The sequence below is a fragment of the Trichomycterus rosablanca genome, chromosome 21 (genome assembly GCF_030014385.1).
Source record: "Trichomycterus rosablanca isolate fTriRos1 chromosome 21, fTriRos1.hap1, whole genome shotgun sequence".
NCBI classification, from domain to species: Eukaryota; Metazoa; Chordata; class Actinopteri; order Siluriformes; family Trichomycteridae; genus Trichomycterus; species Trichomycterus rosablanca.
Genome location: NC_086008.1, coordinates 18,802,270 through 18,824,860, shown reverse-complemented (window position 1 = coordinate 18,824,860; position 22,591 = coordinate 18,802,270). Strand labels below are relative to the sequence as shown.

General features: G+C 43.4%; 1 protein-coding gene across 1 annotated transcript in view; it reads right to left on the bottom strand.

The window, feature by feature from the left end:
- Positions 1-21,713, bottom strand: part of cds1 (CDP-diacylglycerol synthase (phosphatidate cytidylyltransferase) 1) — a 36,465-nt gene extending 14,752 nt beyond the window's left edge. Inside the window, exons 1-3 of the mRNA XM_063017685.1 lie at positions 21,445-21,713; positions 3,742-3,857; positions 274-370 (exon numbers count right to left, since the gene is read on the bottom strand). Of these exons, the coding sequence (XP_062873755.1) occupies positions 274-370; positions 3,742-3,857; positions 21,445-21,507 (276 nt within the window). The 5' untranslated portion in view covers positions 21,508-21,713. The remainder of the gene's footprint in view (positions 1-273; positions 371-3,741; positions 3,858-21,444) is intronic.
- Between the last annotated feature and the right edge of the window lie 878 nt (positions 21,714-22,591).

The following is a 22,591-nucleotide window of genomic DNA, read 5'->3' as shown; positions in this document are numbered from 1 at the left end:
TGGGAATATTATCGGACCAAATAATCGGACCAGGCGCTCAGTTTTCCAGATTTTGTCTGTTAAATCTGAAATACGTTAAATGGAGGCTCCTCTACATCATCGTTGAACTGATAAAGACTTTTATCAGTATTAATCCTTATTCTCTTTCTTTGAGGGGAGGGTGTGTGTGAATATTTCAGATCGCAACTGTATAAGTCCAAAAATAACTAATTTCCTGAGCGTCCTGCTTCTTTACTATTAAACTAAATAAAAGCCACACATGCACATACTTACAACAAACATAAGCATAATGGGTCCCAAGTAGATGATGAGGAAAAAGCCTATGATCATTGTGAGTGATAAAATCCCTCGTACCCACCAGTTCTTCCATCTGAAAGCAAAACAATAACAGAATCCCATCAGCAACCTTCCATATTAGCTTACGTTGGTGTTTTCGGGGCGGCGCGGCAGCTCGGTGTGGGGTCCATTCTGTGTGGAGTTTGCATGTTCTCCCCGTGTCTGTGTGGGTTTCCTCCGGGAGCTCCGGTTTCCTCCCACGGTCCAAAGACGTGCAAAGCTGTCTGTGTGTAACATATATCTGGCAACCCTGATTACGCCAGCGCTCGACTATAGCTTATCAGGCACCTGCACAGAGACGGGGGATAAGGGAGATCAGTGCGTGACAAGAAGTCACTAAAAAGAAAGCAGGTGGCTTTAAAGCAGCAGTAAATTACACTAGCCCACTACCGCTGGGATCCAGGGTTCGGGTTGTGCCCCCGGCCCACGTGCTACTGCCATTGTGTCTGGTATTCTAGTTAAATTTACTAAAGCTGTAGCTAATCAGGCAAATTGTGCCAGAAGTACTTACCAATTGGGCTCTGCTTGAAGTGTCAAACAAAATACATTGAAACTATTTTAAGTGAGCAAGCAAACAGTCCTGAGAGTCCTGATGAGCTACAGCTTGAGTAAGTTCAACCTGGTCGACAGCACAGCTGGTGATTCAAACCCGGGATCCCAGCGGTAGTGGGCAAGCATAATTTACATTTACATTTTCAGTACATGTGACGGTACACAATCTGAGCAATTGAGGGTTAAGGGCCTTGCTCAAGGGCCCAACAGTGGCAACCTGGCAGTGGTAGGGCTTGAACTGGCAACCTTTTGATTACTAGTCCAGTACCTTAACCACTAAGCTACATCTGCTTTAAACCCACCTGCTTTCTTTTTAGTGAATTCTTGTCACGCACTGATCTCCGTTATCCCCCGTCTCTGTGCAGGTGCCTGATAAGCTATAGTCTGGTGCTGGCATAATCGGGGTTGCCAGATATAAGTTACATAAGCTTTGCACGTCTTTGGACCGTACTAGGAAACCGGAGCTCCCGGAGGAAACCCACACAGACACGGGGAGAACATGCAAACTCCACACCGAATGGACCGGGACCGATCCGCCTGGGCGACAGTGCTACCCCCCCCGACCCACCGTGCCTCCCCAGCCCCTTAGATAAAACCTAGGTGGGTTTTTTTTTCTGAACAAAACTGTCTTGTGTTATTACAGTGATAATCAGAATCAACACCGTATTATAAACCAGTAAATAAAATGCAGAGTGGGTGTGTCCAGTCTTCATAAAGCAAACACAGTAATCCTGGTAAAGGATCATTTATCAGCCTGTACAGTTACAGAGCCATAAAGCGTTCGCCAAGAGGAGGGGGCAGGATAAAGGACGGGCGCTGCCAACCCTGCAGCGAACCAACCAGCGTGAAGGCGAAGCTGTCGGAACAGAAAATGGAAGACGGTGTGACAAACGGGGTGGGGTGGTGCAGGAGAGAGGAGGAGGTAGAGAGGTACAGAGGCCTGTAGATTGTGACGTATAGCTCTTGGGTTTTATATCTATATGACCTTGGTCTGAATTTGCTGGGCTGTGCAGTCCTGGGGAGACTGGCTCTAAATGTCGATCAACTAATTATGTACATTTGATCATTAACACCTGCCAGCTAATTACTGTTGTTATGTATTTTTTCCTCTCACCTGGTTTCTGAATGTTGGTTTACTTTTGAGGAAAAAAACCTGAACAATAAAGGCTGATGTAAGCCACAAACTATGTATGAGGGTTTTTAGTTTTTGGTTCCACCTTTTCAAGCTATCAGTTATAGGATCAGGAAAAACGAGTCTGTGAGGAATGTGTGTGTGTGTGTGTGCGTATATATATATATAAATGTGTGTGTACGTAGTGTGTGTGTGTATGTATGTACACGTACACACACACACACACACATATATATATATGTATAGAACCCAGGACCTTCATGCTGCTAGTGTGTGTGTGTGTGTGTGAGAAGTGTGTATATATAAATGTGTGTGTATATGTGTAAGTATGTGTGAGTATATATGTTCTGTATGTGTGTATACTGGTGCTGGTCATAAAATTAGAATATCATGAAAAAGTTGATTTATTTCAGTAATTCCATTCAAAAAGTGAAACTTGTATATTATAGTCATTCATTACACACAGACTGATATATTTCAAATGTTTATTTCTTTTAATGTTGATGATTATAACGGACAACTAACGAAAACCCCAAATTCAGTATCTCAGAAAATTTGAATATTGTGACAAGGTACAATATTGAAGACACCTGGTGCCACACTCTAATCAGCTAATTAACTCAAAACACCTGCAAAGGCCTTTAAATGGTCTCTCAGTCTAGTTCTGTAGGCTACACAATCACGGGGAAGACTGCTGACTCGACAGTTGTCCAAAAGACGACCATTGACGCCTCGCACAAGGAGTGCAAGACACAAAAGGTCATTGCTAAAGAGGCTGGCTGTTCACAGAGCTCTGTGTCCGAGCACATTAACAGAGAGGCGAAGGGAAGGAAAAGATGTGGTAGAAAAAAGTGTACAAGCAATAGGGATAACCGCACCCTGGAGAGGATTGTGAAACAAAACCCATTCAAAAATGTGGGGGAAATTCACAAAGAGTGGACTGCAGCTGGAGTCAGTGCTTCAAGAACCACCACGCACAGGCGTATGCAAGACATGGGTTTCAGCTGACTCATTCCTTGTGTCAAGCCACTCTTGAACAGGAGACAGCGTCAGAAGCGTCTCGAATGGGCTGAAGACAAAAAGGACTGCTGAGTGGTCCAAAGTTATGTTCTCTGATGAAAGTAAATTTTGCATTACCTTTGGAAATCAAGGTCCCAGAGTCTGGAGGAAGAGAGGAGAGGCACAGAATCCACGAGCTGAAGGCCACTATCAGAGCAACCTGGGCTCTCATAACACCTGAGCAGTGCCACAGACTGATGGACTCCATGTCACGCCGCATTGCTGCAGTAATCCAGGTAAAAGGAGCCCCAACTAAGTATTGAGTTCTGTACATGCTCATACTTTTCAGTTGGCCAACATTTCTAAAAATCCTTTTTTTGTGTTGGTCTTAAGTAATATTCTAATTTTCTGAGACACTGAATTTGGGGTTTTCATTAGTTGTCAGTTATAATCATCAACATTAAAAGAAAGGTGGGGGGGTTAAAAACCTTCTCGTCCAACATCGGTCCATGACCTCACAAAGATCTGGATGGAACATGGACACATTTCCACAGGCAAAGCCTTCCCAGAAGAGTGGAGACTGTTAATCTGGAACAGGATGAGGAGCTCAAGGGCAGGCGTCCACATACTTTTGGTCATGTGTCTCATCTCCATGTTGAATCGGAACTAAATCAGACCTGATTTGCCTGTCCCAGCACTTAGTGATATTGATACGTGTATACCTGGACGACAGGCCCTCCAGGGCTTTGTTGAGACACTCGGGAGTGTTGTCTGTAGACGGGGGCACGTCGGGGGTGTCTGCTTCACCCTCATTGGTCAGGCCCAGTCTGTCTTCTTCCTGCACACATACACACACGGGGTCGGATATTTAAAGGACGGTAGGAATAAATGATCATCAAATACATTATTGTGGTCAGGGTTGCGATGGGGGCTGGTTCCACCGGGTAAACACCCCAGACAGGGCGATCTATCCCCCCACTCCACCCCTCAGCCAGACATAGCCAATCATGTCAAGTCAAGTTTATTTGTATAGCACTTTTTACAATAGACATCCAGGACTGACAGACTGATAGCCTATCACCTCTGAGATTTGAGCCCAGATCTTAGAGGTGATAGGCTATCATAAGAGACCGAGTGGTCATTACTATGACACTATACAGTCTGAGCAATTGAGGGTTCAAGCAGCCACTTGGCATTGGTGGGGCTTGAACCAACAACCTTCTGATTGCTAGTTCAGTACCTTAACCACTAGGCTACAACTGGGGCTGAGGGAATCTCAGCTGTGCTACCGGCCGGTCGGGCTTCTCCATGGCCGAAACAGCCCAGCCTTTGAGAGCTGTGCTTGTCGGTGCGCTCTTAGTGCTGATCCCAAACCCGGATAGAGAAACTGCTAGCGGGACATTTCGCTAGCACACCAGCACGTGTTTTACTCAACTAGCATTGTACATTATTAACTACATCCTTTGTTGTTTTACTCCAAAGACGTTCTGATGGAAACCTGTTCACCCGCCGAGGTTAAGGATTAAAGTCGAGACTGCCGTGACAACTATGCTGCTCCTGCCGGATGTGACGGGTCTGGAGTAATTGCACCAAGAATGACGAGAACTCACTACAGACTTTATTGAAGACTAGAGCGGATAACAACTCTATTATTATTTATTTATTTATTTATTTATCTATTTATTACCAGTTATAACTTTTAGATCATTTAATTCTGTGTTTGTATGCTTTGTGTAAATCGTGTATTTATTTAAAGTATCCTCCAGACCACCCAAGAAGGACGGGCCCTGCCGAGTCTGGTTCCTCTCAAGGTTTCTTCCTGTTATTTTCAGGGAGTTTTTCCTTGCCACAGTCGCCCTCGGCTTGCTCAACAGGGGTTTTTGTATCTGTTGGTCCTGGATTTTGTAAAGTTGCTTTGAGACAATGTCTATTGTAAAAAGCGCTATATAAATAAAGTTGACTTGACTTGACCTCCTCCACTTAATGATAGCTAGTTAGCTCAGCAGATAATTCAGTTAAGATATTTAACCTGTTATGGTTTAGTTGGCATAGCCAGTACACTATTTGTAATAAACTATGACACACAGCCTTCAGTTTGTGATAATGAATACAGCTTTCTCTTTTGCTCTTTCTATTAATAGCACTAAGCAATGGAGTGTGGATGAGAAGAGGTTCATGCTCCCCTCAAATGGCTGAGGTCTTCACAGACAGCATTCACGTTTCTCAACCACATGTTATAAATGTTTTTGACTTCCAGAGTGATAACTTCTGAAACATAACAGTTTCTAATGCTGTCCAAAGCTTTCTTATTTAATTGAATTGTTTTATTGTGATTGTGTATTAATGTTTCAAATATATTTAATTAAAATATCAAGCTTAAGTTTCATATTCATGTTTCATGGGTCATTATTTTAATTTGATATTGGAACTTAAATAACATAGAGTTTTGTTATGTTAAGGCAGAGATAGAAGGTATGACATAAATAATCGTTGACTAGTCGACTAATCGAGGAAGAAAAAAAAAAAAAAAAAAAAAAAAAAATCGTCAGATTAGTCGCCTACTAAAAAAATCGTTAGTTGCTTCCCTAGTTGCCACTGGTCGGCTGGGCGCCATCTAGCGGGCATAATTGGCAGTACCTGCAGCGGACACGTTTCTGACTACATGGGTGGGGTCTTCAAACTCTGTCTAAGGACTTCGATTAGCAGGTGGAGAGGCGCCTGTGCAGAATGCACGGGTGGAAAAAGGGTTCCGCCAAGGGCCGCGCGCGGGTCGGACTCGTTTTTACTGCTTGTCGCTGAGGCGAGCGGCAAACTGGGTCAAAGTTCAAAGTGCCGCCAACGAGACAAGCTGTTCACACAGGATGATGTAGGCAGGAGTGAAACACACCCGGTGGAATGAGACACAGCCAGCGGGGAGCGCTTTTGCCACATATCGGCCTAAAGGTGAACGAAGCCTCGTGTAAATGCTGCCTTGGTCTGCATTTGAGCCTGGCACTATACAGAACCCGCAGCAATCCCAGCAATCCCATTTTTATCGTTTATGACATGGTTAGGCATCGGCACCCTTACAGCACGGCAGGGCAGAGAAGAGCTGGAATGAAAATCCCGGCAGATGAATTTACCTGTCAATGAGAGACAGTCAAAGTAATGGGGCTGGACGTCCATGCCACTCTAGATCAGAACGAATGCCAGGCAAATGCTATGCAAATTGAGGGCGGACAGAGAAGCGACTCGTCGGAAAAATGATACACGCAGGCTGGCACCATACGGCACCGGTCTCGGCGTCAGGTCTGCTACTCCTGTCTCACCGTTCAATAAAAATCATTACAGGTACAATAATTAATGACGGCATATTCATTTAATACACTGATCAGCCATAACATTAAAACGACCTCCTTACCACATAGAAGCACAATTACTGACTGTAATCCATCTGTTTCTCTGCATGCTTTGTTAGACTCCTTTCACCCTGTTCTTCCAAGGTCAGGACCCCCACAGGACCCCCACAGAGCAGGTATTATTTAGGTGGTGGATCATTCTCAGCACCGCAGTGACACTGACGATTGATGGTGGTGGTGTGTTAGTGTGTGTTGTGCTGGTATGAGTGGATCAGACACTGCGTCCACTCTGTTAGACACTCCTACCTAGTCGGTCCACCTTGTAGATGTAAAGTCAGAGACGATCGCTCATCTATCGCTGCTGTTTGAGTCGGTCATCTTGTAGACCTTCATCAGTGGTCACGGGGCGCTGTTGGCTGGATGTTTTTGGTTGGTGGACTATTCTCAGTCCAGCAGTGAGGTGTTTAAAAACTCCACTCATACCAGCACAACACACACTAACACACCACCACCATGTCAGTGTCACTGCAGTGCTAAATACCTAGAGTCCTGTGGGGGGTCCTGACCATTGAAGAACAGCATGAAAGGGGGCTAACAAAGCATGTAGAGTAACAGATGGACTACAGTCAGTAATTGTAGAACTACAAAGTGCTTCTGTATGGTAAGTGGAGCTGATCAAATATATATGACCCTAAAGCTGACCGTAGTAAGGTTTCTCATGTCAGTGCAGGGTGGCTGGAGAGACATTACAGTAGAAACAATACGTGCACCTGCTGCAAATGCAATTGTTTTGCCAGACATGACATCAAAACGCACCAGTGGAAAAACATAGACGAGCTTGTATACGCAGGAGCCATAACAAGCGGCTTAGGGTTGACGGGCTCCTACCGTCATCAAACGTTAACACTAAAGAGTCAGACGCGTTCAGAAGGGCGTTCGACCAGTATAAATCTCGATTTGACAGTCTGATTAACTGGAAGAGTCTATCTCAATCAGACCTGATTGGCGACAATGGGCGAACAGCCTAACCACTGGGATGTGCCGGTCCCAGAGATGAAAATAAGAAGGTTGCATCAGGAAGGGCATTAGGCTTTACAATCAGAACCGCCCCAAGCAAAGCACCGGTAATCTTCGTATACATGCTGATAACGTCACCATTCATTAAAAGTTGTTTAAAATTGTACATTTATGCCGTTCAGGTGGCGCAGCGGTAAAAACACACGCCGCAACCGGAGCTGGATCTCGAATACGTCGTATCGAATCCAGCTCTGCCTTACCGACGACCGAGGCCGGGCGGCCGCACGGACGACGATTGGCCTGTCGTTCAGATGGGCGGGACTAAGGTCGGACGTGGGTCTCTCTCTGTGAGAATGGTGCGGTTACGACCTCTGCCGGCTGATTAGAGGCGCCTACACCTGAGAAGATGAGGAAGGAGCGCTCTCAGGGTGCGTCTCTCCGCACGCGACGCTAGGTGGCGCCACACTCGTCAATGTGTGGGTGGCGAGACGCATAAGGCTTGCTGATCGTGTCGGAGGGGATGTGGGTTCGCTTCGATCTCCTCGGTCAGGGCGGGGATCGGCAGAGAGGATGCGTGATGCAAATTGGGCAATTGGACGCGCTAAAGGGGGAGAAAATGCATTAAAAAATTTTTTTTACATTTATTTTATAGTCTTTTGTATACACCGATCAGGCATAACATTATGACCACCTTCTTAATATTGTGTTGGTCCCCCTATTTCTGCCAAAACAGCCCTGCGACTGTGATGCACCGTGTATCCTGACACCTTTCTATCAGAACCAGCATTAACTTCTTCAGCAATCTGAGCTACATTAGCTCGTCTGTTGGATCCGACCATAACCCTGTCGCGGGTTTACCACTGTTCCTTCCTTGGACCACTTTTGATAGACACTGACCACTGCAGACCGGGACACACCCCACAAGAGCTGAAGTTTCGGAGATGCTCTGACCCATCACAATTTGGCCCTCAATAAAATGTTCACTTGCTGTGTAATATATCCCCCCCCAGTAACAGGTGCCGTGATGAAGAGATAATCAGTGTTATTCACTTCACCTGTCAGTGCTCATAATGTTATGCCTGGTCAGTGTGTTTCTTTATATTTCTACATTTTTGCCCCACTCACTGCTGTAATAATGCAAGTTCCCCTCTTTGGGATAATACATGCTCTCTTATTTTATCAAAAACTGGGCCAAATTAGGTATGCAGACCACATCCACTGTGGTGACATAAATATGAGAACAGCACCCAAGTTGCAAAAACTCATTTCAGGGAGGTACCCCCGGACCCGGACCTCCAAAAAAAGCTAAAAAACCTCTCGCACACACCAAAGGATTATGGGTGATAACAGAACTTTTAGGAGCTGCTAACTGTTCGCGTCACAAACACATTAATGTGTACTACATAGTGCACTAGATAGTATTTTAGATATGAATTTATGTTCCCTATGTAGTGCACTAGATAGTGAATTAGACAATTGGTTCCCTACACAGTGCACTAGATTGTATTTTAGATATGAATTTATGTTCACTACATAGTGCAATAGAAAGTGTATTACATAATTATGTTCCCTACATAGTGCACTAAATTGTATATCAGATAACGGATTTATGTTCCCTACATAGTGCACTAAATTGTATATCAGATAACGGATTTATGTTCCCTACATAGTGCACTAAATTGTATATCAGATAACGGATTTATGTTCCCTACATAGTGCACTAAATTGTATATCAGATAATGGATTTATGTTCCCTACACAGTGCACTAGATTGTATTTTAGATATGAATTTATGTTCCCTACATAGTGCACTAGATTGTTTATTAGAAAAGAATTTATGTTCCTTACTTAGTGCACTAGATAGTGTACTAGATAACAGACTTATGTTTCTTACATAATGCTTTAGGTAGCGTATTAGTTAACGGATTTAGGTTCCCTACATAGTGCACTAAATTGCATATCAGATAATGGATTTAGGTTCCCTACATAGTGCACTAGATAGTATTTTAGATATGAATTTATGTTCCCTATGTAGTGCACTAGATAGTGAATTAGACAATTGGTTCCCTACACAGTGCACTAGATTGTATTTTAGATATGAATTTATGTTCACTACATAGTGCAATAGAAAGTGTATTACATAATTATGTTCCCTACATAGTGCACTAAATTGTATATCAGATAACGGATTTATGTTCCCTACATAGTGCACTAAATTGTATATCAGATAATGGATTTATGTTCCCTACATAGTGCACTAAATTGTATATCAGATAACGGATTTATGTTCCCTACATAGTGCACTACATTGTATATCAGATAACGGATTTATGTTCCCTACATAGTGCACTAAATTGTATATCAGATAACGGATTTATGTTCCCTACATAGTGCACTAAATTGTATATCAGATAATGGATTTATGTTCCCTACACAGTGCACTAGATTGTATTTTAGATATGAATTTATGTTCCCTACACAGTGCACTAGATTGTATTTTAGATATGAATTTATGTTCCCTACACAGTGCACTAGATTGTATTTTAGATATGAATTTATGTTCACCCCATTGTGTATTACATAATTAATTATGTTCCCTACATAGTGCACTAAACTGTATATCAGATAACGGATTTATGTTCCCTACATAGTGCACTAAACTGTATATCAGATAACGGATTTATGTTCCCTACATAGTGCACTAGACAGTATATTAGACAATTAATTTATGTTCCCTACATAGTGCACTAGATTGTATATCAGATAACGGATATAATACGCGATCGGGGAATAAAGTCTGTGTCGCCTGCGTACGTGTGTGTGTGTGTGTGTGTGTCCCTCTTGGCCGCTCGTTCTAGATTCCGGGAGATTTTATCTGACCTGCGGGCATCAGGGAGCCGCTATGTATATGCGGGAGACTACCCGGAACTTCCGGGAGACTTGGGATGTCTGTTATTGTAGTCATGTGACAGACACCAGCGCATCAGCTTTTTAATGCTCAGTGAAGCTTTAAGAATAATCGTCTCCTTAATCTGCAATAAAACTAGATTTCAGATTTCACTTCTGCAGCCTGTCTAACGAAGTTTGACCTTGCAGCTACGACGAAACAGTAAACAGTAATAAAAAAAACGACATACGCTTGTTATCAGGGTGTGAAATCTGAAGGACCTTTACCAGCTTGCTCAATACATCACGCAGCGGCGCATGTCAATAAACAGAACCTGGACAAACTAAGCAGGCCACACCCTGATAAGTAAACAGCGGGTGAAAAGAAGTCATCTAATAAAAACTATTGCAGGGTGGATCTTTCCTCCCACGCTTTTGGACAAAGCCAGTCATGTCGGTGTTAGTGTAGGCACCTGTAGGTGTAGGTTTTAAGGAAATCTCCTGGACGGCTGCTATAGTGTCCAAGTGACAAACAGCCAAGGAGCCAAGGCATTCTACACCAAAAGTATTCACTCACCCATCCAGATCATTGAATTCAGGTGTTCCGATCACTTCCATGACGCACCTAGGTGTGCAGACTGCTTCTACAAACATTAGTGAAAGAATGGGTCGCTCTCAGGAGCGCAGTGATGCCACCTGTGCAACAAGTCCAGGTGTGAAATTTCCTCCCTACTAAATATTCCACAGTCGACCGTCAGTGCTATTATAACGAAGTGGAAGCGATTGGGAACGACAGCGACTCGGCCACGAAGTGTTAGCCGCGTTAAATTACAGAGCGGGGTCGGCGGATGCAGTCGATCGCTACAGACGTCCAAACTTCATGTGGGCTTCAGATTAGCTGAAGAACAGTGTGTCGAGAGCTTCATGGGATGGGTCTCCATGGCCGAGCAGCTGCATCCGAGCCTCACATCACAGAGCGCGATGCAAAGCGTCGGACGCGGTGGTGTAAAGCACGCCGCCACCGGACTCTAGAGCAGTGGAGACTAGGGCTGGGTATCGCCACCAATTTCCTGGATCGATTCGATTCCGATTCACCAGGTCCCGATTCGATTCGATCTTCGATTTTCGATCCAATTTCGATTCAACACATTTAGGCATATTTGAGTTACATTAACAGGTTTTGTTTACATATGTACAGATGTTCAGAGAACGAATGTGATAATTGTACAAAGAACACTCATTATTAAAAATATTTGTGTATTTTGTTTACATAAATAATTAATCCAAAACAGAAAACAGTAACATTCAACAGCCAGGTGTATGTTTACATTACATTTACAATGTTGTAGCATGTCAGACAAATGAAATAATAATAAAAAATGAATGTTACTGTTTTCTTCCATTTGTCTGACATGCTACAACATTGTAAATGTAATGTAAACATACACCTGGCTGTTGAACAGCTTATGCCAAGTTTACACTACACGACACTCTGATTAACACGTGGTCACTGTAATGTTCACACTACACGACTGATCGGCGATGGGGGGTTTTACACTACACCATCTATCACCAGGGGGAATCACAGGCGAGCTTCTCTGGTCTCCAAAACTACGTTTTGTCACGAAAACACACGTGAGAAGTGATGAAAGGTTTAATGATACCACGTCCAAACATGCACATCAACAAGTAGCGAGCAATCAAAGTTTGTGCGCTGATGAAATAAATGAATCTGAGTGGATTTGGCAACACGAGCAGCATGGATCGTTCTGTAGTGAGTTGGAGGTTAATAAATATTTTGTTTTGTAGAGAACGATCTCGCGTGTGCTGATGTATTCTGATAGAAACTATATTGCGCTCCACCACCTGTTTCCAACCTCTCCCCTGTGTTTCCCCTCGCTGTTTCTCACATTGATTGAGAGCCGAGCTTTGATCGCAGAGCGAACACCGAGTTCCTCCCGAATCCAGAGCCGAGCGAAAATCAGTGCAAAAAGTTGTGTAGTGGTCATAACTTGAGCTTCTGCCATGCTAAACTGATGTGCAGGTCAGATCTCGTTGCATGAAAAAACAGTGGCTGGTCACGCGAAATTAAAGGGGGTAACAATAGTAATAGATTTCCGTGTGCACCGTAAAAAGGGGCGTATTTAAAAAATCGATCTCGCATTTATATGAATCGATATCGGATCGTTCAAATAAAGATCGATTAAAATCGAAAAATCGATTTTATAAACCCACCCCTAGTGGAGACGTGTTCTCTGGAGTGACGAATCACGCTTCTCTGGGTCTGGGTTTGGCGGTTGCCAGGAGAACGGTACTCGTCTGACTGCATTGTGCCGAGTGTAAAGGATCATGGTGTGGGGTCGTTTTTCGGGAGTCGGGCTCGGCCCCTTAGTTCCAGTGAAAGGAACTCTTAATGCTTCAGCACACCGAGAGATTTTGGACAACTTCATGCTCCCAACTTTGTGGGAACAGTTTGGGGATGGCCCCTTCCTGTTCCAACATGACTGCGCACCAGTTGGATGAGACAGTTTGGTGTGGAAGGACTTGACTGGCCTGACCTCAACCCGATAGAACACCTTTGGGATGAATTAGAGCGGAGACTGCGAGCCAGGCCTTCTGGTCCAGCATCAGTGTCTGACCTCACAGATGTGCTTCTGGAAGAATGGTCAAAAATTCCCATAAACACACTCCTAAACCTTGTGGAAAGCCTTCCCAGAAGAGTTGAAGCCCTCTTAGTTAGACCCTATGGATTAAGAATGGGACGTCACTCAAGTTCATATGCGTGTGAAGGCAGACGAACGAATACTTTTGGCAATATAGTGTACGTACAGCCTATATTAAATCCTATACTCATTCCCGGTAAAATTTCCACTGCTGTCACTTTCTCGAACCCCGTAGCACCCCGTTACCACCCTACATATGGGCAAAAGTAACCAAGATAGAAATGATCCAATACAAGCAAGTATTTTCCAGAGATTTGGGTATTATGAGCCGAGCGTCTAATGAGCCATTTAGGAAGTGCACACTGAGGGAAAGTTGAGTTTGAGAGGTCTGAAATTTCAGATTGATGCTTGTAAGAGAAGCCCTGCTTGCTAACTTTTTAATGAGGCGACGCCGAGGGCTGCTGACAGGCTTTTAAAAATAGACTGAAGACCGTGACTCGGCAGGTCGGCTGTGAGAGAGCCACACGTTTCAGAACCGCTGACTCTTAAATAGGGCGGCACGGTGGCTCACAGCAAGAAGGTCCCGGGTTCGATTCCCAGACGGGGCGGAGTTTGCGTGTTCTCTCCGTGCCTGTGTGGGTTTCCACGGGGCGCTCCGGTTTCCTCCAACAGTCCAGAAAACGTGCAGTCAGGTTAACTGGAGACACCGAATTGCTCTATAGGTTAAAAGGTGTGTGCTTGTGTGTATATACTGTATATATATATATATATATATATATATATATATATATATATATATATATATATATATATATACTGTATATAAGTATGTGTGTGTATATACAGTGTATCACGAAAGTGAGTACACCCCTCACATTTCTGCAAATATTTCATTATATCTTTTCATGGGACAACACTATAGACATGAAACTTGGATATAACTTAGAGTAGTCAGTGGACAGCTTGTATAGCAGTGTAGATTTACTGTCTTCTGAAAATAACTCAACACACAGCCATTAATGTCTAAATAGCTGGCAACATAAGTGAATACACCCCACAGTGAACATGTCCAAATTGTGCCCAAATGTGTCGTTGTCCCTCCCTGGTGCCATGTGTCAAGGTCCCAGGTGTAAATGGGGAGCAGGGCTGTTAAATTTGGTGTTTTGGGTACAATTCTCTCATACTGGCCACTGGATATTCAACATGGCACCTCATGGCAAAGAACTCTCTGAGGATGTGAGAAATAGAATTGTTGCTCTCCACAAAGATGGCCTGGGCTATAAGAAGATTGCTAACACCCTGAAACTGAGCTACAGCATGGTGGCCAAGGTCATACAGCGGTTTTCCAGGACAGGTTCCACTCGGAACAGGCTTCGCAAGGGTCGACCAAAGAAGTTGAGTCCACGTGTTCGGCGTCATATCCAGAGGTTGGCTTTAAAAAATAGACACATGAGTGCTGCCAGCATTGCTGCAGAGGTTGAAGACGTGGGAGGTCAGCCTGTCAGTGCTCAGACCATACGCCGCACACTGCATCAACTCGGTCTGCATGGTCGTCATCCCAGAAGGAAGCTGACGCACAAGAAAGCCAGCAAACAGTTTGCTGAAGACAAGCAGTCCAAGAACATGGATTACTGGAATGCCCTGTGGTCTGACGAGACCAAGATAAACTTGTTTGGCTCAGATGGTGTCCAGCATGTGTGGCGGCGCCCTGGTGAGAAGTACCAAGACAACTGTATCTTGCCTACAGTCAAGCATGGTGGTGGTAGCATCATGGTCTTGGGCTGCATGAGTGTTGCTGGCACTGGGGAGCTGCAGTTCATTGAGGGAAACATGAATTCCAACATGTACTGTGACATTCTGAAACAGAGCATGATCCCCTCCCTTCGAAAACTGGGCCTCATGGCAGTTTTCCAACAGGATAACGACCCCAAACACAACCTCCAAGATGACAACTGCCTTGCTGAGGAAGCTGAAGGTAAAGGTGATGGACTAAACCCAATTGAGCACCTGTGGCGCATCCTCAAGTGGAAGGTGGAGGAGTTTAAGGTGTCTAACATCCACCAGCTCCGTGATGTCATCACGGAGGAGTGGAAGAGGATTCCAGTAGCAACCTGTGCAGCTCTGGTGAATTCCATGCCCAGGAGAGTTAAGGCAGTGATAATAATGGTGGTCACACAAAATATTGACACTTTGGGCACAATTTGGACATGTTCACTGTGGGGTGTACTCACTTATGTTGCCAGCTATTTAGACATTAATGGCTGTGTGTTGAGTTATTTTCAGAAGACAGTAAATCTACACTGCTATACAAGCTGTACACTGACTACTCTAAGTTATATCCAAGTTTCATGTCTATAGTGTTGTCCCATGAAAAGATATAATGAAATATTTGCAGAAATGTGAGGGGTGTACTCACTTTTGTGATACACTGTATATATATAAGTATGTGTGTGTGTGTATACATATATGTGTGTGTGTGTGTATATATATATATAAGTATGTGTGTGTGTGTATATATATATATGTGTGTGTGTGTATATGTGTGTGTGTATATGTGTGTGTGTATATATGTGTGTGTGTATACAGTACAGGCCAAAAGTTTGGACACACCTTCTCCTTCAATGCGTTTTCTGTATTTTCATGACTATTTACATTGTAGATTCTCACTGAAGGCATCAAAACTAGGAATGAACACATGTGGAGTTATGTACTTAACAAAAAAAGGTGAAATAACTGAAAACATGTTTTATATTCTAGTTTCTTCAAAATAGCCACCCTTTGCTCTGATTACTGCTTTGCACACTCTTGGCATTCTCTCAATGAGCTTCAAGAGGTAGTCACCTGAAATGGTTTTCAGGTGTGCCTTATCAGGGTTAATTAGTGGAATTTCTTGCTTTATCAATGGGGTTGGGACCATCAGTTGTGTTGTGCAGAAGACAGGTTACTACACAGCCGACAGCCCTATTGGACAACTGTTAAAATTCATATTATGGCAAGAACCAATCAGCTAACTAAAGAAAAACGAGTGGCCATCATTACTTTAAGAAATGAAGGTCAGTCAGTCCGGAAAATTGCAAAAACTTTAAATGTGTCCCCAAGTGGAGTCACAAAAACCATCAAGCGCTACAGCGAAACTGGCACACACGAGGACCGACCCAGGAAAGGAAGACCAAGAGTCACCTCTGCTTCTCAGGACAAGTTCATCCGAGTCACCAGCCTCAGAAATCGCAAGTTAACAGCAGCTCAGATCACAGACCAGTTGAATGCCACACAGAGTTCTAGCAGCAGACCCATCTCTAGAACAACTGTTAAGAGGAGACTGCGCAAATCAGCCCTTCATGGTCAAATAGCTGCTAGGAAACCACTGCTAAGGAGAGGCAACAAGCAGAAGAGATTTGTTTGGGCCAAAAAACACAAGGAATGGACATTAGACCAGTGGAAATCTGTGCTTTGGTCTGATGAGTCCAACCGCCGTGTCTTTGTGAGACGCAGAAAAGGTGAACGGATGGATTCCACATGCCTGGTTCCCACTGTGAAGCATGGAGGAGGAGCTGTGATGGTGTGGGGGTGTTTTGCTGGTGACACTGTTGGGGATTTATTCAAAATTGAAGGCACACTGAACCAGCATGGCTACCACAGCATTCTGCAGCGACATGCCATCCCATCTGGTTTGCGTTTAGTTGGACCATCATTTATTTTTCAACAGGACAATGACCCCAAACACACCTCCAGGCTGTGTAAGGGCTATTTGACCAAGAAGGAGAGTGATGGAGTGCTGCGGCAGATGACTTGGCCTCCACAGTCACCGGACCTGAACCCAATCGAGATGGTTTGGGGTGAGCTGGACCGCAGAGTGAAGGCAAAGGGGCCAACAAGTGCTAAACACCTCTGGGAACTCCTTCAAGACTGTTGGAAAACCATTTCAGGTGACTACCTCTTGAAGCTCATTGAGAGAATGCCAAGAGTGTGCAAAGCAGTAATCAGAGCAAAGGGTGGCTATTTTGAAGAAACTAGAATATAAAACATGTTTTCAGTTATTTCACCTTTTTTTGTTAAGTACATAACTCCACATGTGTTCATTCCTAGTTTTGATGCCTTCAGTGAGAATCTACAATGTAAATAGTCATGAAAATACAGAAAACGCATTGAATGAGAAGGTGTGTCCAAACTTTTGGCCTGTACTGTATATATATGTGTGTATATGTGTGTGTGTGTGTGTATGTCACTGTGTGCCTTGCGCCCATTGAATAATAATAATTGGATAAGTGGTTAAGAAAGTGAGTGAGTGTTAAATAGCTTTTTTTAGCAAAGACTGGATACTTCAAGACATCACGATGCTTGAAGGTTGGGCTGCCACTGATGCCACTTTTTTTCAAGCAACCCGTGTTTTGACCATGATTTTGACCAAAATAAAAGATCATTAATAAAATTGGTGGCAATCTGGTCCCACTGTGATTTACAAGATGTAACGTAAAGCCTCCACAAGGGGGCGTTCATGTACAAGTTCCTCATCATCGCTGCATTGTCCCTCACCCCTACAGACACATAGACGACCGGTCGATCGATAGCAAAGCTGGGACTCTAACTCGAGAGGCTTCATGTGCCCTGGCATCGATGCCCAACAACCGCCTGCGCAGTATTTAACAGCGTTTCTGAATGTTCACCGGTTACTTTCACATCGTCGGTAGTTTTCAGCAGGGATTAATGAAACATTAGTTTGATAGCGCTCACAGACATAAGTGAACTCTTCCTGCTCTCAGATAATGTGCCAGTTGTCTTAGGGCATGATGATTGATGGGTACATTCCCTGTCAACTCCCTGAATAGTAATAACCATTACTCACTACTTACTGAATTACTATATTGAAGGCTTCGCTTCCTATGATTTGGAATCTCACTTAAAATGAGGTCAACGTCACAGGGAATTGTTGGGACGCAGCTCGTTTGTGTTTAAAACATGACATCATGATGGGCGGGGCACGGTACCTATAGGGCAAGGCATGGTACCTGTATATCTATAGAGATCTGTTTGTTTACTAAACCCATGGATCTATTGTAAGTCGACCGGACGTGATGCACTAGGTACTTTATTGTCTCTTTCAGTCAGACTTTGTGGCAGTGATGAGGGTTTTGTTTGGTTTGTTAGCATCTGTGGCTATCTGGTGATTAACCTCTATACATACAATAGAAACGCCCCCCCCACCCGCCCGATATATATATATATATATACATATACACCGATCAGCCATAACATTAAAACCACCTCCTTGTTTCTACACTCACTGTCCATTTTATCAGCTCCACTTACCATATAGAAGCACTTTGTAGTTCTACAATTACTGACTGTAGTCCATCTGTTTCTCTGCACGCTTTGTTAGCCCCCTTTCACCCTGTTCTTCAATGGTCAGGACCCCCACAGGACCACTACAGAGCAGGTATTATTTAGGTGGTGGATGATTCTCAGCACTGCACTGACACTGACATGGTGGTGGTGTGTTAGTGTGTGTTGTGCTGGTATGAGTGGATCAGAGTTTTTAAACACCGTGTCCACTCACTGTCCACTCTATTAGACACTCCTACCTAGTCGGTCCACCTTGTAGATGTAAAGTCAGAGACGATCGCTCATCTATTGCTGCTGTTTGAGTCGGTCGTCTTCTGGACCTTCATCAGTGGTCACAGGACTCTGCCCACGGGGCGTTGTTGGCTGGATATATTTTTGGTTGGTGGACTATTCTCAGTCCAGCAGTGACAGTGAGGTGTTTAAAAACTCCAGCAGCGCTGCTGTGTCTGATCCACTCATACCAGCACCCAAATAATACCTGCTCTGTGGGGGTCCTGACCATTGAAGGACAGCGTGAACGGGGGCTAACAAAGCATGCAGAGAAACAGATGGACTACAGTCAGTAATTGTAGAACTACAAAGTGCTCCTATATGGTAAGTGGGGCTGATAAAATGGACAGTGAGTGTAGAAACAAAGAGGTGGTTTTAATGTGGTGGTGCAAACCAGGATCCAGTGAGGTCATCATTATTTTTTTAGCACCCACCAGTTCCTCTAGAAAGTCTGTGTAAAGATACTTGCCCTGACATGACCTGTTTGGGGCAACTTAAGAAACAGGCTATACCATAATGAAAGAATCAGAGACGGGGGAGGGAGTCCACAACCACTCCCTGTTCGTCACTTTGCACTTCAGATTAATGAATTTTGTTGTACTGTACACGTGTATATGTATACATGACAAATAAAGGCATTCTATTGTATTCTAAAATAATAGAATAGTACTTCTACTTACTCCCACTGTTACTTGTTGCTGATATATCTGTCAGTGTTTAACATACAATGCCCTAAAATCATTCACTTAATTATTTTCCCATTTTTTTCTCCATTTAGTCATATCCAACTTCCCTGGTTATATCTCCTCTACTTACCCTGATCGAGGAGGGCCATACATGACACATGACACACACCCTTCTGACAATGTGTAGTAGCCAACTGCTTGTTTTCACCCACATGAGGCGGGTTCACAAGGGATCAGTATCGCCTACCAAATCGAGCTGCAGTCCCCTGGTCTTAACCCCCTAGAAAACCTGTTGGGTGAGCTAAAGAGGAGCGTGCACAGGAGAGGACCCTTGACTATCTTTATAGATAGATAGATGGATGGATAGACAGGTAGACAGGTAGACAGGTAGGTAGGTAGGTAGGTAGGTAGGTAGGTAGGTAGTTGGTTAGACGGATAGATAGATAAGATAGAATAGATATATATATATATATATATATATATATAGAGAGAGAGAGAGAGATATAGACAGACAGATAGACAGACAGACAGATAGAGATACAGATAGACAGACAAACAGATAGGTAGAGATACATATACATATATACACATAATATATATATATATATATATATATATATATATATATATATATATACAGTATATACTGTACATATATATACGTAGAGTGAGAGAGAGAGATAGACATACAAACAGACAGATACAGATATATATATATATATTAGGGCTGTCGAAGTTAACGCGATAATAACGCATTAACGCGACCTCAATTTAACGCGATTAAAAAAAATAGTGCCGTTAACGCAAATTCTATTTGGCCCTGCGAGTCATCCGTAGTTCATGTTGAGACTTGCCAGCGTTTTTCATTTGCGGTTTGTTAACATAATGTAACCGAGCGTGTAGGGATGCACTCGCTTAATAAAGAAATAAATACACGCTATATTCACAAGTTGTCGGGAGCAGAACACTTTATTACACTTAATTAACTTCTTCTGTTACCGTACCGGACAGCTGGAGTTATCGCGTTAGCCAAGCATGCTAGTCCATGAACTATGGAAGCCCCAAAGGGTCAAAACACACTCACTTCGTGTAGAAACGTCCATCAAATGTCACGATACAACCACAGAAAAGTCTGTTACAATAACTACGCCTTATCCCACCTAAAGCACCGCTGATCTACAATATTTGGAGAAATTCTAACCTACAATCTGACATTTATACGAAGTCAAGGGTCTCTGCTGGATAGTATTACTGCCTAGTATGTGAGAGAATTACAGTTTTCTCTTGTCCCAGCAGTTTTTAACATCAGTACATTTAGCATAAAATGTGTTCACCATTTTAATTGTAACATTTCACTTAAAAATCCTTGTTTTCTTCTTTTTTTTAAAAATGCGATTAATCGCGATTAACTATATGAAATTCTGAGATTAATCGCGATTAAAACTTTTAATCGTTTGACAGCCCTAATATATATATATATATATGTATACACACACATAGATAGATAGATAGATAGATAGATAGATAGATAGATAGATAGATATGTATAGATAGAGAGAGAGAGAGAGAGAGAGAGAGAGAGAGAGAGAGAGAGAGAGAGAGAGAGAGATAGTCTGATAGACAGACAGACAGATACTTTAGACCCCCTTCCTACCCCCACTCGGTTGATTTGGTCCCTCTCAATATTAATTCACTGCTATGGCCTTGCTCCAACCAAGCTGTTATAAGAGAAGACTAAGTGCTGTTTAACTGGCACAGGGACGTGTTTAAATAAGTTTCCTTCTATTAAAGGGTGGATTTTCCTCATTCCTAGGCTAATTCACCAAAAAAACATATTACTACAAGTGTATATAAGCATTAGACCTGAACTACACTAGGGTAATCTTAAAGGCATACTCAGGGCTGTTTCAATCCGATAGTACTGTACTAGATAGTACGCGTCACGCCCCCGCTGGTGCACTAAGTTGATGTACTATTGAGTGTTAAAGTACGCGGTTTGGGACGGAGCCCCGGTAAAGGACTAAACTAGCTGGTACGGTTATACAGCAAGTTACTACTGACCAAATAAAACCACACAGTCCTTCCAGTAGACGTGTTTACTCGCCTAAGTCTTTAATATATGTTTATTATTGTGCTATGAGCTTTCTAGCTCGGCTATTAGCCAGCCGGCTACTTTGGTTAGCATGCTAGCGGCTCGAGGCCGTTGACGGTGTGAGGTGAGTTACCTTGTCGCTGATGTTGCTGTCAGGCTCCCCGCCTCCCGCTCCTCGCTTCCTAAGCTCCGTCATTCCGCACTTCTCCCCGCACACTAATGCATAAGTGGTGTAGAAACAGCAGTTCGGTATCAGCGTCAGGACCCAGAATCCGTTCAGGTGAAGCGGCAGGGCTGGAGAAGCAGGTACCGGTGGGTTTGGATGCTCGTCAGGGTGTCCGCGGCCCGGCTGCGTGCGTTTGTTTATGTCCGCAGATCCGGAGGGTTTGCAGCAGCAGCGCTCGAGCGCTTCACCGAACACTGAACTGACACTGGGGTTGCCAGATTGGTAAAAAAATATATATATATACACGAGTTAGGCATCAATAATGTTTGAATTCAAAGGAATCGTTCACTTGAACCATTGGAGTCGGTTCACATGCTAATTTAATTCATTATTTATTTATTAGGATTTTAACGTCATGTTTTACACACTATTAGGGATGTAACGATTCACCACAATACAGTTAATAACCGATTCAAAGATTTCATTTACATTTTCAGCATTTAGCCGACGCTTTTATCCAAAGCGACTTACACGATGAGCGGAACTCGATGAGCAATTGAGGGTTAAGGGCCTTGCTCAGGGACCCAACAGTGACAACTTGGTGGTGGCGGGGGTTGAACCGGCAACCTTCTGTTTATTATAGTCCAGTACCTTAACCACTGAGCTATCACTGCCCTATTTTACGATTCAAATCGATTTGACATGTACAACGAATCGATATTCACTTGAAACATCAGAGGGCAGTGGCGCTATACAACTCGCCTGGTTGACGTCAGTGGCGCTATACGCCTGGTTGCCAAATTCGGGGTTCAGCCAGTCTGGGATTGATTCAAAATTGTTTTGCATAGTTTGTACCTAACTCAGAAATAAAAGGGCATTCATTATTAAGATCAATAAATGATAATCACAAATACAGTATTTAATTTTCTTTTTTTAGGAGAAATTAAAAAATATTATTCGTCTTCAATTTCAGTTCGTAAAAATCATATCGTGAACCCAGTATCGTGAATCGCATCGCATCGTGGGTAGAGTGTATCGTTACATTCATGACATGTCAGGTAGTCACTGGTTAGTAGTAGGTTTAATATCAAACACAATCATGGACGATTTTGTA